Here is a 17,283-nt window from a genome sequence, read left to right on the forward strand (position 1 = left end):
GAAGGCTTTGATGGATTACTATCAACCAAAGATCAATGACATTCAGTCTAGCATTGTCAGACTAGCCATCGCGGCTAATACTTTTGAAATCAAGTCTAGCACGATTCAGATGGTACATAATTCAGTCCAGTTTGGGGGTTTTCCAACGGAAGATTCCAACATTCACATTATAGATATCATCGAAATCTGTGACACTTTCAAGTTCAACAATATTTCTGAAGATCTTATAAATCTGAGGCTTTTCCCATTCTCTTTGAGGGATAAAGCTAAGTGATGGTTATATTCTCTACCACCAGGTTCTATCACCACTTGGGAGGATCTTGCTCAGAAGTTTCTTACTAAATTCTTCCCTATGGCAAAGACAGCTGCAATCAGGAACGCTTTCACTCAATTTGCGCATCAATTGGGAGAATCTTTGTGTGAGGCTTAGGAGCGCTACAAGGAAATGCTTAGGAAGTGTCCTCATCATGGGATGCCTGACTGGATAATTATCAACGGCTTTTATAATGGTTTGGGAGCATAGTCTAGACCATGCTCGATGCAGCATCAGGTGGAGCCTTATGGGCTAAGAGCTACGATGAAGTTTATGAGTTGATTGAACTGATGGCTGCTAATGAATACCAGAACCCAACTCAGAGACTACCTTAAGACAATGTAGCAGGAATTCTGGAGGTGGATGCAGCTACTGATATAGCCGCTCAGCTTAAGGTTTTAACGATGAAGGTGGATTCTTTGGCTAATTATGGAGTTAATCAGATCACAAGTGTTTGTGAGCTTTGTGCAGGTGCGCATGAAACTGAGTAGTGTGCTATTTCTAGTGAATCAGCTCAGTTTTTAAGCAACTTTCAGAGGTCGCAACAACCAGTTCCATCCACTTATCATCCCAACAGCCGCAATCATCCTAACTTCAGCTGGAGCAACAATCAGAATATGGTGCAACAGCCTTATCAGCAGTACGCAGCAAAGCAATTCAACCCTCCTGGTTTTCAACAATCGTAATATGTACCAAGACAACAAATCCAACTTCAATAACTACCGCATGGAAGTACAAGTTAATCTAATGAAAAATCTGAATTGGAGGAGTTGAGGCTCATGTTCAAGAGCCAAGCGGTTTCTATCAAGACTCTGGAGAATCAAATTGGGCAGATTGCCAATGCTTTGTTGAATCGACAACCTGGTACACTGCCTAGTGACATAGAAGTTCCAGGAAAGAGGGAAGCAAAAGAGCAGGTTAAGGCAATTACATTGAGGTCTGGGAAGGTTTCGAACCCCGAAAAATCTCAAGTTCCAGAATCTGAAGTTTTGGCTGAAGAAGATGTGCAGAAGGAACCAGAAGTAGAATCAAGGAAGAAAACTGTGGAACACACTCCTCCTGGGGGTAATACAGGGGAGAAACAGGTCTATCATCCACCCCCTTTTCCTAAGAGGCTGTTGAAGCAAAAGTTGGATAAGCAATTTGCTAAGTTTGCGGAGGTGTTCAAGAAACTTCATATCAATATACCTTTCACTGAAGCTCTTGAACAGATTCCTAGCTATGCGAAGTTTATGAAAGGCACTCTCTTGAAAAGTGAAGCTCGATGACTTAGAGACCGTTGCTCTTACGAAGAAATACAGTGTTGTGCTGCAATAGAAGTTACCTCCGAAACTTAAAGATCCTAGAAACATCACTATTCCTTGCACCATCGGAAACTTGTCGTTTGACAAGTATTTATGTGATTTGGGAGCTAGCATCAATCTGATGCCTTTGTCTATCTTCAAGAAGTTGGGATTACCTGATCCAAAGCCTACATATATGTCCTTGCAGTTGGCCGATTGTTCTATTACATATTCATGAGGCATTATGGAGGATTTCTTGGTCAAGGTGGACAAACTCATCTTTCCTGCTGACTTTGTAATTCTGGATTTCGAGGAGGATAAACAGATTCCCATATTCTTGGGAAGACCATTCTTGGCTACAGGCCGAACCTTGATTGATGTGTCGAAGGGTGAGCTCACTATGCGAGTACTGGATCAGGATGTAACCTTTAATATTTTCAATGCCATGAAATTCCCTACTGATAAAGAGGAGTGCTTAAAAGTGAAATTGGTCAAACTAATGGTTACTTCAAAACTTGATCAAATGCTAAGGTCTGATTTCTTAGAGAAAGCCTTGATGGGGGATTCAGATAGAGAAGATGATGAAGGTGATGTACAATTGCAATATTTGAATGCTTCTCCTTAGAAGCAAAGGCTAGATATGCCTTTTGAATCTCTTGGATTGTCAAAACTCAAAAATGTTGAGGGGCATCTCAAGCCATCTATTGAGGAAGCATCTACACTCGAGCTTAAACCTTACCCCGAACACTTGAGGTATGCGTTTTTAGGTGATGCATCTACTTTGCCTGTTATTATTGCATCTGACCTTTCAGGTAGTGATGAGTAAAATCTCTTGAGAATTATGAGAGAGTTCAAATCGGCAATTGGATGGACTATAACAAATATTAAGGGAATCATCCCTTCTTATTGTATACACAAAATTCTGCTAAAGGAAGGAAGTAAGCTGACTGTTGAACAACAGAGAAGACTAAATCCGATCATGAAGGAGGTTATGAAGAAGGAAATTCTCAAGTGGATAGATGTAGGGATCATCTATCCTATTTATGACGGTTCTTGGGTAAGCCCGGTTCAGTGTGTGCCGAAGAAAGGAGGCATCACCGTGGTTGCTGATGAAAAGAATGAGCTCATTCCTTCTCGAACAGTCACAGGGTGAAGAGTTTGCATGGATTATAGAAAGCTGAACAAAGCCACGAGGAAATATCACTTCCCTCTTCCTTTTAATGATCAGATGCTTGACAGGTTGGCTGGGCATGAATACTACTATCTTCTGGATAGCTATTCAGGCTATAATCAGATTTGCATCGCTCCAGAAGATCAGGAAAAGTCTAACTTCACTTTCCCGTTTAGTATTTTTGCCTTCAGAAGAGTTTCTTTTGGGTTATGTGGTGCACCTGCCATATTTCAGATGCATGATGGCCATCTTCTCTGACATGATTGGTCATAATATGTAAGTGTTCATGGACATTTTTTCTGTGTTCGGGGATTCTTTTGACGAGTGCTTGCAAAATCTTGGCACAGTTCTTAAAAGGTGTGTTGAGACCAATCTGGTTCTCAACTAGGAGAAATGTCACTTTATGGTGCAACAAGGCATCATTCTTGGGCACAAGGTCTCTAGAAAAGGTCTTGAGGTGGACAAAGCCAAGGTGGGGGTCATTGAAAACCTTCCTCCCCCAATTTCTGTTAAGGGAATCCATAATTTTCTTGGTCATGCGGGTCTTTATCAGTGGTTCATCAAGGATTTCTCTAAAATCTCTAAACCATTATGCAATCTATTAGAGAAAGATGTCCCTTTCAAGTTCGATGATTAGTGTCTAGCTGCTTTTGAGAGCTTAAAGAAGATCGTGATCATGGCACCTGTCATAACTGTACATGATTGAAATGATCCTTTTGAAATGATGTGCGATGCGAGTGACTATGCAGTTGGAGCGGTTCTTGGGCAAAAGAAGAACAATGTATTTCATGTGGTCTATTATACTAGTAAGACCCTCAATGGTGCTCAACTAAACTACACTACAATCGAGAAGGAACTCTTATCCATTATCTATGGTTTTGAGAAGTTTAGATCTTATTTGCTTGGGACGAAGGTGACAGTCTTCACTGATCATGCTGCGATTCGCTATCTCGTCTCGAAGAAGGACTCAAATCCTAGATTGATTAGATGGGTTCTTTTACTTCAGGAGTTTTAGCTGGAGATCAAGGATAGAAAAGGTACTGAAAATCAAGTTACTGATCTTCTCTCTCTGTTAGAAGTTCCATGTACAGCTTCACATGATAAGACATTGATAAATGTGTCTTTTCCCGATGAGCAGTTATTTGGGGTGCAAGAAGAAGAATCGTGGTTCGCAGACATTGGGAACTACCTTGTGAGCAACATTATGCCCTCAGACTTAACTTATGCTCATAGGAAGAAGTTTCTTCACGAGGTGAAGTGGTATATATGGGATGAGCCATTTTTGTTTCGGCAAGAAGCTGACCAAATCATCAGGAGATGTATTTCGTACATCGAGACGAAGGGTATCTTGCGAGACTTCCATTCAATTGTTTATGGAGGCCACTATGATGGAGAAAAGACAACAGCTCGTATCCTTCAAGCATAATTTTTCTGGCCTACATTATTTAAGGATACGCATCAGTTCATTTTGAAGTATGATCGCTGCCAGCGTGTTGGTAATATGTCAAAGAAGGATGACATGCCTCTTAATGTGCTTCTCGAGGTTGAGGTCTCTGATGTTTGGGGAATTGACTTCATGGGGCCATTTGTCTCATCTTGCAATAATTAGTATATCTTGTTGGCGGTCGATTATGTGTCAAAATGGGTGGAAGTTAAAGCTTTGCTGACAAATGATGCGAAGGTAGTGCTTAAATTTCTTCACAAGCAGATATTCACAAGATTTGGGACTCCAAGATTCATAATCAGTGAAGATGGATCGCAATTTTGCAATCGCAAGTTCACTGCTATGATACAGAGATATAATGTGAATCATCGCATTGCTAAATCCTACCATCCTCAGACTAATGGTCAAGCTGAGGTATCTAACAGAGAGATCAAGCGTATCCTAGAGCAAGTTGTATGTCCATCGAGAAAGGATTGATCTTTGAATCTAGATGAAGCTGTTTGGGCATATCGAACAGCATTCAAGACCCCGCTAGCCATGTCACCATTTCAATTGGTTTATGGTAAAGTATGTCATTTTCCTGCGGAGCTAAAGCACAAGGCATATTGGATTTTGAAGAAATTGAACCTTGATCTGACTGTAGCTGGTAAGAAAAGGATGCTTCAATTGAATGAACACGATGAGTTCTGACTTCAAGCGTATGATAACAAAAAAAATGTACAAGGAGAAAGTCAAGAGATGGCACGATAGGGGTCTAGTGCTCAAATCATTTGTGCCGGGGTAAAAAGTTCTTTTGTTCAACTCTCGTCTCCATTTTTTCCTGGAAAATTGAAGTCGAGATGATCAGGGCCGTTTGTAGTCAAAACTGTATTTCCATATGGAGCGGTGGAAATTTTTGAGAATGATTCAGGCCAGGCATTCAAGGTGAATGTACAGCGTTTGAAGCATTACTATGGAGATACGGCAAACCATGGGGTGGTTAGTGCCATTTTATTATCAACTTGATCTCAGAATTCTACGTCAAGCTAGCGACGTAAACAAAGCACTTTTTAGGAGGCAACCCATGTTTGTTGTACATTAGTAGTTGAGAAAAGAAGAAAGAAGGAAGAAAATCAGAAGAAAATATATAAAAAATCAAAAAGCAGGGCATTTTTTCCAGGAGCACGGCGCGCCCGCGCTGGGAAGCGGGCCAACCGCGCTAAAATAACAGAAACACGGCGCGCCCGCGCTGGTGCCCAGAAAAAGAAAAAAATAGAAAAACCGAAAATCAAAACAAAAAAAGCTACACACGGCAATCTTTGTGCCCTATTTTTAGTCTTAAAAACACCCCTATTATCCCCACTACACCCACAATCATATCCCACTTCTATTATAACCCTAATTCTAATTCTCTATATATACATACGCCTATATACATCTATCTCCACCTTACTTTTATTCTCTCCAACCCTAAATCTCTCTACACACCTCTCTTATCTCACTTAATCTATTCCAATGGCACCAAAGAGAGCCCACACTCAGGTAAGCAGCAACACTAAATCTGACTCTACCGATACATCGAGTGTTGGGGGTATGAGGCCACGGTTTGTTACTCCTGAGGCTGAAGCGGAGTACAAAAGGTTGTTATCTAAGCAGATAGCTAAAGAGAGGGGATTTCTACATTCGGGTAAGGATGGTAAGCTTCTCAAGATGATCTTGGAGATGGGAGGGGTTTCGTTTTGTGAGGAACCCGCGGCTATGCCTATGAGTATCGTTCATGAGTTCTATGTGAACATAAAAGCGGATAAGAATGGGTATTCGGTGGTGCGTGGGTTGACAGTAGACTATAACCCGGGGGCTATTTGCAGGGTTATCAACCAACCTGAGAGACAGCCAATTTAGGAGGAGTGGGTTAATAAGACAGGTGAGGACTTTGATTTGGATTTGATTGTGGCTACGTTGTGTATTCCAAAGACACAATGGAAGTCCAAGAGGGGATCAAATGAGTATCTTAATTTCCCTGCTTCATACATGAACGGGTTTGCTCGTGCTTGGAATGCTTTTATTTGTGCGAACATCATGCCTTCTTCTCATTTGCATTATGTGACTGTGGATCGTGCGAAATTATTATGGGGGATTTTGCAGGGAGATTATGTGGATCTCGATTCTGTTATTCATCAGGGTATTTTGCGGTTTTTGCGTGGAGGCACTACGGGGTCTATCCCTTATGCCTCGATTGTGACCAAGCTTTGTATTGAGGTGGGTGTTCATTGGCCCGCACACGAGCAACTTCAGTTATCGAGCGCCCCCATCGACAGTTCTACGATCTTAAGCATGCAGGAGTGGTATGGTGGGAAGGCTGGCGAGAAAGGACTTGGGTACACCTTTGATCATTTTCCGGGTGGCCATCCAGCCGATCAGATTTATGCTGATGGTTTGACTCAGGCATGCAGAACAGCGTGGAGAAGTCAGATTGGTAAGGCTAGCTCTTCGCAGCAGCAGCAGTCGCAGGAGACAGATGATAGTGCTGGTTTAGGCTCGACGCAGTATAGGCATTTGACGAGGCAGATGGATGCGATGTATGAGTCGCAGAGCAAGTTTGCGCAGGATCTTACTCAGGTATTGGGTACAGCTTTTCGAGCCACGGGGTTTGACATACCGTGGCCATTTTTTGGAGAGGATTCTGTGTACCAGCTCATAACACTCCACCCTAGAGGGTGATGATCATTTTTCTTCCGAGTAGGTATGACTTGATTCCTTGTTATTACCTTCACTGAGGATAGTGAAATTTTTAAGTTTGGGGGTGATAGTTAAGGAATATTTGTGTGTGAGTTCATATAGATGCATATTCATAATAGTTTAGTCATATAGTTTGCATATTTTTCATGTAGTTATTTGTTTTTGTTTTTGTTTTGTATATTTTTTTTATCATGTTAGTATGTTTCATATAGTTGCATTGGCATTATATCATGATCCCTTAGGTTTCTTTTCCGATTAATTTGTGATGTTGATTCGAGTGTAATGATAACGTATAGAGGAATGTTAAGTCCTAGCTAATTGATTTGCGTGCTAGAAACAAGAAAATTTTCACTAAATCTTATAGGTTGCTTGAGTGCTAGATCATGATCATGACTTGTTTGTTTGTCGAGGTTTAATCACTTATTTATGTCTAGAATTTATGTTATTCTCTTAGTGACAAAATAACATGGATTTTTAAAATTGGAGAAAAATATTGGAGAAAAATATTGGATAATAATGCTAGTTGTGGCTAGGCGTCAAATGGCTAGTAGCCGGCTCATATTTATATGAGTAGTTTAGGGTTGAGCGAAACACACTCGTTTTGAACATAAAAAAATATATGTGTTATGCATAATTGATCACGAGTGGGCTCTTTAATACTCGAGTTATTAAGTTTTAGGGGACTTCGTGCCTAGTGACCTAAGGTTTTTATAGTTTGGGATCCGCTAACCTAACGCTCATTGCACGATAAAATAAGCATATATGTGTTTTGTTATGTGCTATCAATAAAAGCATGAATCCTTGTATAACTCTGATAAAATTGAAGTGCTATCAGTCATTTTGTGTTTATCATTTATTCTGTTTATAACCTAGTGATTGTCTTGTTGAGAGGTGAGTTATGGTTATTGATCTAGTTTCGAGGGTATATCTGTTAAGAAATTGCACAGACACACATTTTTGGCTTGTGAGTTGATTTGTGGGATTTGATTGAACTTTGTGCGAATAATTGCATTCTTTGAGATGCTGCTTATTGATTGGTTTAGATATTCTGAGGGGATCATTGCATTCATGTTAGTTGCATTCATACATTTTTATTTCTTGTTTTTGAGTCTTTTATGCTTGAGGACAAGCATCGATTCAAGTTTGGGGGTGTGATAAGTGTAATTTATATTTACTTAGAACGCTTCGTAAAGGCTCGAATTGATTTTTTGTACTCAAGTTATTTGTTTTTTGATGTATTTTTGTAGTGGTTTGCATTCAGGGTATATTTGGAAGAAGGAATGGATATTACAGTATTTCTATGTTAAAAGGGTGTTAGAATGGAGCCTCGATCGATTGCGCACAAGAAACCAGCACGAGAAGGTCAAGGAAACAAGAAAATTCAGAAATTCCAGAAGCTCAGTGCGGCCGCGCCAGTCTTGGGAGCGGCCGCGCCCATTTGGCAGAAACTCAGGGCGGCCGCGCTGGTATGCGGGGAGGCCGCGCTAGGTCGAATTTTAAGAATCTTGATTCTATTGGAAGATTGATTTGCTGGACTCTTGATCTATTGGGTTGGTATTTAAATACTTTTAAAAATGTTTTTCAGATAGAAGAGCAAGAAGAGAGCAGCAAGAAGACTGAATAGCACAATACAACGAAGGAGAAGAAGATCTTTTTTTTACTTGTGATTCTTTGTTTAAGTTATAATCTTGAATGCTTGTTTTCTTTGTTATTTGAACATAATACTCTTATTAACGTACTTTGTTATTATTATTCAGTTATTTCAGACCTAGTTTATCTTAGTTATTTACCATGTTTTCATTGGAACCAATGGTGATGATGAGTCCGGTTATGAACTAATCGTTATCGCGGGGTTCTAACAGATTTACTTATGATTTTCTATAGTTAATTATTTTGATACCTAAGTGTATGGTGATTGTATGATATCCTAGTATTGGTTGTGCGTACGTCTTATGTGCGTCGCGAATATATAAGATAGTGTGTTACTCTCTATTGAAGCGACAGTGAATATGGAGATTTAGAACTTGCCATGCTAGCATAGGTTCATGTATAATTGTTATGCATGATTCGTAGGTAATTTTAACCATCTTAATTTCCCTATGTAATCACGATAGATAACTTGCGCATTAAACCTTTATGTTGTCAAATTTTATAGATATATAGGGTCTCAACATAATCGATGTCTATTCAGCTTTTATCTCTTTTGTGGATGTTTGGTAGTAGGGTATTCGTACAACGAAAATTGGCGTTTACTAGTTTCGTTTTATCTGATTAGTTGTCATCACCATTGCATGCTAAGGTTAAGATCAATGACTTTGAATTAATTATTTAATAAAGTTAGAATCCCATGTTTGTCTCATATAGTTAATTCAATCACTTTTATTCTTAGTTAATTGCATGTTAGTTTAATCTTAGTTATAAATATCTCAACTTGTTATTTTCTTAGCATTGATCGATAACCATACCATTGTTGCGTAGGTGCATAATCTTAAGTTAATTAAAAAGAGTCTCTATTGGTACGAATCTGATTTATATCTTATACTACTTGCGAACGCGTATACTTGCGTGTAATTTTAGTGCGTGTTTTCGTACTAACAATTCTCCCTGTCTTTTGCCCATAACCTTTTTAGTTGCCTGTGAGTATATATAAAACCATAAATGGGTTCACCACTCGAGCGGATTTGGTAGACGAAGCGCAAAATTAAATTTAATAGTTTGCCCGTTGATTTTCTCTGAGTAATTGTTGTGCAGTTTTTTTCAGAAAAAAGGAGAAATGGATGAGGGCCTAGAATCCTGACAAATTAGGTTTATCACCATTTAGGTTTATCACCATTTGAACAATGCCATGTCACACCCCGCGTGATTTTCCTTTATATAGATATAATATAGATGTAAGATATAAGATATAAGATAGACATTTATTTTCCATGCACCTTCATTGAAAATGAAATGCAAGTATTAGGTATTAACACATTTTACTATTAATTTACAAATTACAAATAAGTTTTGTTAAGTCTTTGAAATCAAATTAGAATATAAAGACATGGGAGTAAACTAAATTTTATAAATCTAGACTACTGTAAATGACATTTAAATATATGCACTTTTAATATACACTATCATCAAAACATGTGCGATGCACGGGCATGTGTGTGTATATATATATAAAATTATCTCGAACAAATTTGTACCTATAAAGAAATAATTTTTAATACGTAAATGATTATTTTAACTTTATTTTATATTGACATAGCAATTACGTAATAAAGAATAATTTATTTTTATAAATTTGTTTATATCTCGTAAATTTAAATAAATGAAAATGTGATGACATAAAGTTCATCACTGAATTGTCTTACTTATTTTTTTTCATACATACTGTTAAACTTTGATTAGATAATTTAAGTGGTTAGAGTTTATTTTTTGTAGTAGGGTTCGATTATCGCTCACGACATGAATTTTAAAATTAGAAACTTATTGTAAGGTATATAAGACTAATTACTAAACAAATCAAAATTATGTTATTATAACAAAAATATTTGAAGTTTGTTTGTAGGGATATGCATTGAGTCATTTCGGGGTCCAGAAATGTTATCACGCCCCTAACCCTGAACATGGATTCTTTTACTCTCCGATCCTCTCCCGAACAGGAATTCCCACGGGATTCGGGAAATAATTAAAAATAATAATCTTGTAATTTTAATAAGTTTTTATGATTAAAAACAATCTACTAATTCTTATTATATAAAAAACACTACTTGTTTAGTTGAGACTAAAAAATGAAGTGTATTCGGGTCAGGAGGGGATCGTATCAGGGTCAGGCGGGGCGAGATTAATGTCCATCCCTATTTGTTTAGTTGAGACTAAAATATGAAGTGTAAAAAAAAGCGAGTATATTCATTACAAATTCGTGTCACTCCTAAATTCTTAAGACTTAGGTTGACTAAGTGAATTTTATATATATGAGGTGAATGAAATAAATTGGAAAATTATTGGGTAAATTAATAAGAGTGTAAAATATATTAAAACTAATGAAAAATGACATGCTCTCTTAAAATATAGTAACAAATGAATTACATTCAGAAGAGTATCATGATAAAAACTAAATTGGCAAATATGATGGTGTAAATTATTGTCTAATTTAATAAAACTTTTGGTCCAAATGTTCTTATTTTAGAAATATACTTAATAACAAATAATAAAATCTACTATATTTATTACAATATTTATATTAGAACAAATTTAATTATTTTATTTTTCTGAGTCATTGTCCGACTAATCCAAATCATTGTTCAAAAACTCGACCGTCTGAACCAATATATTGACTGAGTACACATACTCGAACATATTCACAAGCTGATTTTCGTTAGTCGAAGAAACCTGTTTTTTAGTCTAACTCGGATCAAACTCGATCTTACTCGGATTAAAAATTAAAAAGTCTAAAAATTGAAGATAAAATAAAATATTGAACAAATATAGTTATTTAATTATTTAAGAGTATTACAAAATTTACTCATTCACCTCACTATGTAATCTATATATGCCCGACTTTATTAAAAAAAAAAATTCACCTTTGTAATGAATTATAATTAATATTTTTTCCGCTATCTAGGAGATATATACAATAATGATAAGAATAAGGTTAATATATATTTTTCTAATTGATTTCATCTTTAAAGTAATATGTGTTTTTATATTATACATATCTATACTAATAAATTAGTTTTAAAAGTTAACTTTTAAATATATTTAATTTTGTATCCAAGTATTTTCCAAGTAATTTTGTATACTAATAAGTATTTTCCAAGTACTTTCCAAGTACTCCCGAATTAAACTGAATACTCTTGATTCGACAAATTTATTAAATCAAATTTGATTAAACTGAATTATGATTTTTAAATAACAAATTCAAATATAGTAAAAAGAAATATTTAATATTAAAAAAATATAAATCATGACAAATTAACAAAATAATTTATATAAAAGTGTGTGTGTGTGTTTTCTCTTAAATAACAGAGTCACATAAATAATATAAGCCAACATTTTATTCACAAAAAAGTTAAAGTTATAAAAAATGAATTTGATAAAAAGAGAGAATGTGTCTTATTAAATAAGATTTTCAAAGTGTATTAAAAAACTATGTAGCACATGTGGTAGCGACATGAATTTTACAAGTAGGAGGCCTGGGGTTTGATTTCTACTCAATACAAAAATATTACTTAATTTTAACAATAATTTTGTAAGAATGACATTTTTATAACTTTTCAATATAAAAAGGAAAATTGTAATTTCACAACCATTAAAATGGCTCTTGGGTTATAATATATAAGAATTTCGAAGTAAACTAAAAAATTATGTAACACATTTGGTAAGAACACTTAGTTTGTAAGTAGGAGGTGTGGGATTTGATTTATATCAATTACAAAAATAGCACTTAATTTTAACAATAATTTTGTAAAAAATGACATTTTTATAATTTTTCAATATAAAAGGGCAAAATCATAATTTCACAACTTTTAAAATGACACTTTTTACCTTTGTGTTGCCATTTAATATATAGTAATAGATAGATAGATTTGTATTTACCATATATTTACTTTCCTTATTTCTTAGATTCTTTTAATATAACAAGCTAATAAATAACGTGACTCAAAAAAATAATTAAATCCAAACTACATTAAGTAAACTTTACTATAGTTCAATAAAACTTTACAACTTTTCGAAAATCTGATAATTTACAATTCTTGAATTAAAAAAAATAATTAAAATCAATCGCACCATCAATTATAACTGAAAACTAAGAAAAAAAACACAAAACCCCTCAAAATCTGTAACTCGTACTTTTTCCCTTAAAATCCCTCCTAAGTAACAATATATATCGAAGAAAAATAAAGAGAACAAATGATCGGCGGTGAACAAAAAGTTATATACCAATATATAATAAAATATAAATGAACAAAAATTAAAAATGATGAGCCTAAGAACACAAATGAAAATCTAAATTTAGAAGAACAATTGGGATAACATAAAAAAAGTAGATACTCAACTCAACTTACAAAATAAAAATAAATGCTTTACACCCAAAACTTATCATAATCCTACTAATATTCTTAACACTTACACATAATAATCACAAATAATAATTAATAGCATAATTGATAGACTATATTCATATTTTTACAAATAATTATATGCTTACAAATAATGAACAAGTAACAAATTCAAAAAGTAAAAATTTATAGACCGCAGAACAGATGGAGCCCCTGTTTAAAATAGTATTTTGATATTTAAGATATCGAAATCACGGAATTTTGCTGCAGAATATAAACACAACGAAGAGGTCAAAAAGATCTTTCCAGAATCACATTGCCTAAAATGTTTGAACAATTATCAGTTTATTATGAATTTATGAAGAAAGTATGTATCAACACAAATTTACGTAACAAATTATTCAAGCGGCATATTTTTAATATATTTATGAGTAGAATTAGAGAAAATACAGGGAAAGAAAATTATAAATAATCGAAATATTTTTCAAAGCAGTCTAGACTCGCATCATTTCCATGAATAACAAATTAAATACAAATTTTATGAGAAATCAGAATTGCCATTAATCATCATACATATATACTATATTATAATAACCGGAATAAAGTATAATTTGGTATGCCTTTCTTTGATCGGTATGTTTTTTTTGGTTGGTTTGGTTATCCCAATTTATAACCGTCGGATATTTTTAATCAAGTGATCATGACCGTTAGATTCAAATACTAAAATAATATACACTACTCAAACTCTCATGTTCGAATCTCGTCAACAAAAAATATTTATATTTTTATTTATACAATACTAAAACTTCCCGTTTCGAAGCCCACCAACAACAAAATTTTATATTATTATCTATACTATACCCAAATTCAGGTTTAAATACTGTCAACAACAAATATTTATATTATTATTTATAAATATACTAATAAGGTAATGATCCAAAAAATATATTATAATTTTAAATAATATAAAAATATTAGTGAAGATCTGTGTATCGTATGTTATAAAGCTAGTATATAATAATACGAAGACAAAGTGTAAGAAAAATTATCCGTACGTCAAACTTGAAATTCACGAAGGCTAATTGACGAATTTAGAAAATCAATCGGAGGGACCCCAGTTTCGTAAACGATGAAATCATCTGCCTTCAGTTTTGACTGTTCATTTATTACTCCTTCTCCGGCTCTTTCTCTATATCATTTTTTATTTTCTTCTCCCATCCTTGTCATAAATGTAATGTAAGTGTCTTTCTTCTTTCTTGTTTTAACCCTCACTATTTTTTTTAACTAATACTTTTAAACAATATCATGATTAAGAAAATAAAAATAAATTTACACAAAAATATTTGTAATTTTTGGTGTATTTTTTTTGGTATTTAATATAAAATATTTAATACATATCTATAATATATATACCTTATCTTAACTACAACTTTTCATATAAAAATTAGTTTTTCATAAAAATTTACAAAATCAATAACAACACAAATAATCAAAGCAGAAATTATGGCTTAAAGTTAAAACTGAGGGATTCAAGCACAAATTGCAGGACTAAAAGGTATTTAACGCCCACATATTATAATGGGAAACAGATCTGACACACAGTTTATAGCTTTAATTATGTACACAGCAATTTTATTTGGCATCCATATTTTTCAAAAAAGATGATAGGGGCATAAAATTGGTTCCCAAATAATAATAAAATATTATACTTGTTGGTTATAGGCCTGACGAGGCCCATCGAACGGAGGCCCAATATATAATTAAGCTACTGGGCCGAAGGTCCTTCAGGCCCGCGAGACGAAGGCCCACGGAAGTCCCCGTTGGAAAGAGCAAGGGACATAACGCCCCCTTTCCACTCCCTCCATAATGATACGTAACGGACGAGCAATCATGACAGAATTGGGTATAAAAACCCTTGAAAAGTAAGACAAAGCAGACACACATTCTCGCATACACTCTGCTTTTCTTGTATTATTACCACACCCTTACAACCAGATTCTTATTCTCACACCGGAGGTGAATCGGGGGTACAAACCCTCGCATTCTTTTCACTTTCAGGTATCAGCCGAAGCCACCTTCAAGGTACCGAAGCCTGTTCAAGCTTCCGAAGGAATCTGGGCGTAACATTTGGCGCCGTCTGTGGGAAATACGAGAGTTACAAGCTGAGAACGAGAACATGATAGAAACAATTCACGAACATTCACCGCCGCCTGGTTTTACCGACAAAGGACAAACATCCTCCCTAGTGGACGAGGACGGGGTCATCACATTGACTCCTGAAGAAGAGGCCTTACTCCTAAAGATCCGGGCAGAAAAGGCCGCGAAGAAGGGCAAGGCCAAAACTGATCAAGTTGACAAAGAAGCGGAAGCGTGAGCGAAGAAAAGAGAGGCTGATGCGCTCCGGCTAAAGGCCCTGCAGCTCCAAAGGGAGGAGATTGAACTGCAAGAACAAGCCTTGCGCGAAGCAATGCGGGCCGATAAGCATGACAGAACGAATAAGGATAGAAGAGAACGTCGGGTGTATGACGAAGAAGATGAGTCAGACTCTGATTCGTATCCACGAAGGAAAAGGACCAAGCAACCCTTTTCTTCTGATTCGGATGAGGAGCCCAATGGATCCAGCCTCAGGCTCAATCGCCTAGAGAAGGCCCTGTTCGGTGATAGAAGGCCCGATCGAGAACCGGTCGTGTCACAAGAAATTGAGCAGTATCGACCCCCCGGGTGAAGAGAGGCAATTCCCTAAGATGAGCGAGTTCAATGGAAAAGGAGACCCCGAGGACCACTGCGAAAAATATGAACTCCTGATGGTTGGGATGGGTCATAATGATATTATGTTGTGCAAAATGTTCAAGACTTATCTCAAAGGGTCTGCTTCAATGTGGTACAAATCCCTCAAACCCCGGTCCATTGGGTCCTATGAGCAGTTGAAGAGGAAGTTTTTGAAGTACTACTCGCACCTGTGCCGAAAGGCGAAGGATACTGAAGCCCTGGTCCACTGTAGACAAAGGGCGAACGAAGAACTGGGGGATTATCTCACTCGGTTTAAGGAAGAAGCTGGGATGGTCACTAATATGGATAAAATCAAAGCAATGGGCTTCCTAATGGCGGGGCTGGACCCCTATAAAGGTAAAAATCTTCGCTCATTTCTTTACGATTTTCCCCCGAAATCCCTGAATGATATATATGTGAGAGGCGAGAACATTCGCCGAAAGATGGAAAGTATTGGGGGGTATAAAGATTCAAGAAGGGACGGCCGATCAAAGCGAGCCGACAGATATGAAGGCTCAAGATCGGGCTTTGATCGAAGGGATAGTAGGAAAGAAGGAAGGAAAGAAACGAATCGTGGGGCCGAACGGCGACGAGATAGAGATTCAGCCGTATTCACCCCTTTGAATGCGCCGATCTCCAAGATTCTCCATGAGATCAAGGCCAAACCAGGATTCGTCCACCCCGCCAAAATGAAGGTCCCAAACCACAAGAAGAACCCTGATAAATACTGCGACTATCAGATGGATAAGGGGCATAACACCGATGAGTGCTATCACCTCAAAAAGCTCATTGAGCGCATGATCAAAGACGGCGAGCTTAATCAGTTCGTCTGAGATCTAAGAGATAGGTTGGGGTCGAAGGAGAACCAAGAGGAGGAGGTAGAGGCCGAGGAGCCAGAGCGAAGGGACAGGATAAGGAACGAAGTAAAAACTATATCTGGGGGCAGCATCCTGGATAAGGATAGTAAGACAGCAAAGAAGAAGTATGCCCGACAAGTGTACAATCTGTATCAGTTCGGATAGGCAAAGCCCCATATGCCCATGACCTTCAGCACTGAAGACTATGAGGATGTCATTCGCCCGCACGAGGACCCTCTAATCATCAATCCTATCATCGCGAAAAATAAGATATGGAAGGTAATGGTGGATACAGGCAGCTCGACCAACATACTGTTCCATACAACCTACTGCAAGATGAACTTGGCTGGAGAGCAACTAGAGCCCTGCAATGAGGCTCCCCTTTATTCCATCGGAGGGCATCCCATTCAGTTTGAAGGAACAATTACTCTACCAGTCCTCCTAGGCAAATTGCCATATACCGTCGAGAAGCCAGTGAAGTTCTATATAGTTCGGATCGAAAGCCCGTACAATGCAATATTTGGCAGGCCCTTCTTGTCAACCTTTGAAGCGGTGGAGTCTATACCCCATCTTAAACTCAAGTTCCCCACCGAGAAAGGGGTAGGAGAAATGAGAGGTGATCAGAAAACTGCCCGAATCATAATGCTGGAAGATCTTGAGAAGGATCAGGAATATTAA

General features: G+C 36.7%; 2 protein-coding genes and 1 non-coding gene across 3 annotated transcripts; 2 read left to right on the forward strand and 1 right to left on the reverse strand.

The window, feature by feature from the left end:
* Window positions 1-367: 367 nt before the first annotated feature.
* On the reverse strand, window positions 368-474 carry LOC141662152 (small nucleolar RNA R71). The gene has a single exon (XR_012550280.1). It is a non-coding gene; the product is annotated as a small nucleolar RNA R71 (small nucleolar RNA).
* A 15,249-nt stretch (window positions 475-15,723) lies between these two features.
* LOC141660341 (uncharacterized) lies at window positions 15,724-16,581 on the forward strand. Its single transcript, XM_074467318.1, has one exon. It carries the CDS (start codon window positions 15,724-15,726, stop codon window positions 16,579-16,581), a length of 858 nt encoding a protein of 285 aa, XP_074323419.1.
* Window positions 16,582-16,788: 207 nt separating this feature from the next.
* On the forward strand, window positions 16,789-17,283 carry LOC141660342 (uncharacterized). The gene has a single exon (XM_074467319.1). The coding sequence runs from the start codon at window positions 16,789-16,791 to the stop codon at window positions 17,281-17,283; it is 495 nt and encodes a 164-aa protein (XP_074323420.1).

This window comes from Apium graveolens, chromosome 5 (assembly GCF_009905375.1).
Source record: "Apium graveolens cultivar Ventura chromosome 5, ASM990537v1, whole genome shotgun sequence".
NCBI classification, from domain to species: domain Eukaryota; kingdom Viridiplantae; phylum Streptophyta; class Magnoliopsida; order Apiales; family Apiaceae; genus Apium; species Apium graveolens.

What these genes read in the sequence shown, in the direction of transcription:
- LOC141660342 (XM_074467319.1), top strand. Translation starts at nt 16,789, where the DNA reads ATGACCTTCAGCACTGAAGACTATGAGGATGTCATTCGCCCGCACGAG.
- LOC141660341 (XM_074467318.1), top strand. Translation starts at nt 15,724, where the DNA reads ATGAGCGAGTTCAATGGAAAAGGAGACCCCGAGGACCACTGCGAAAAA.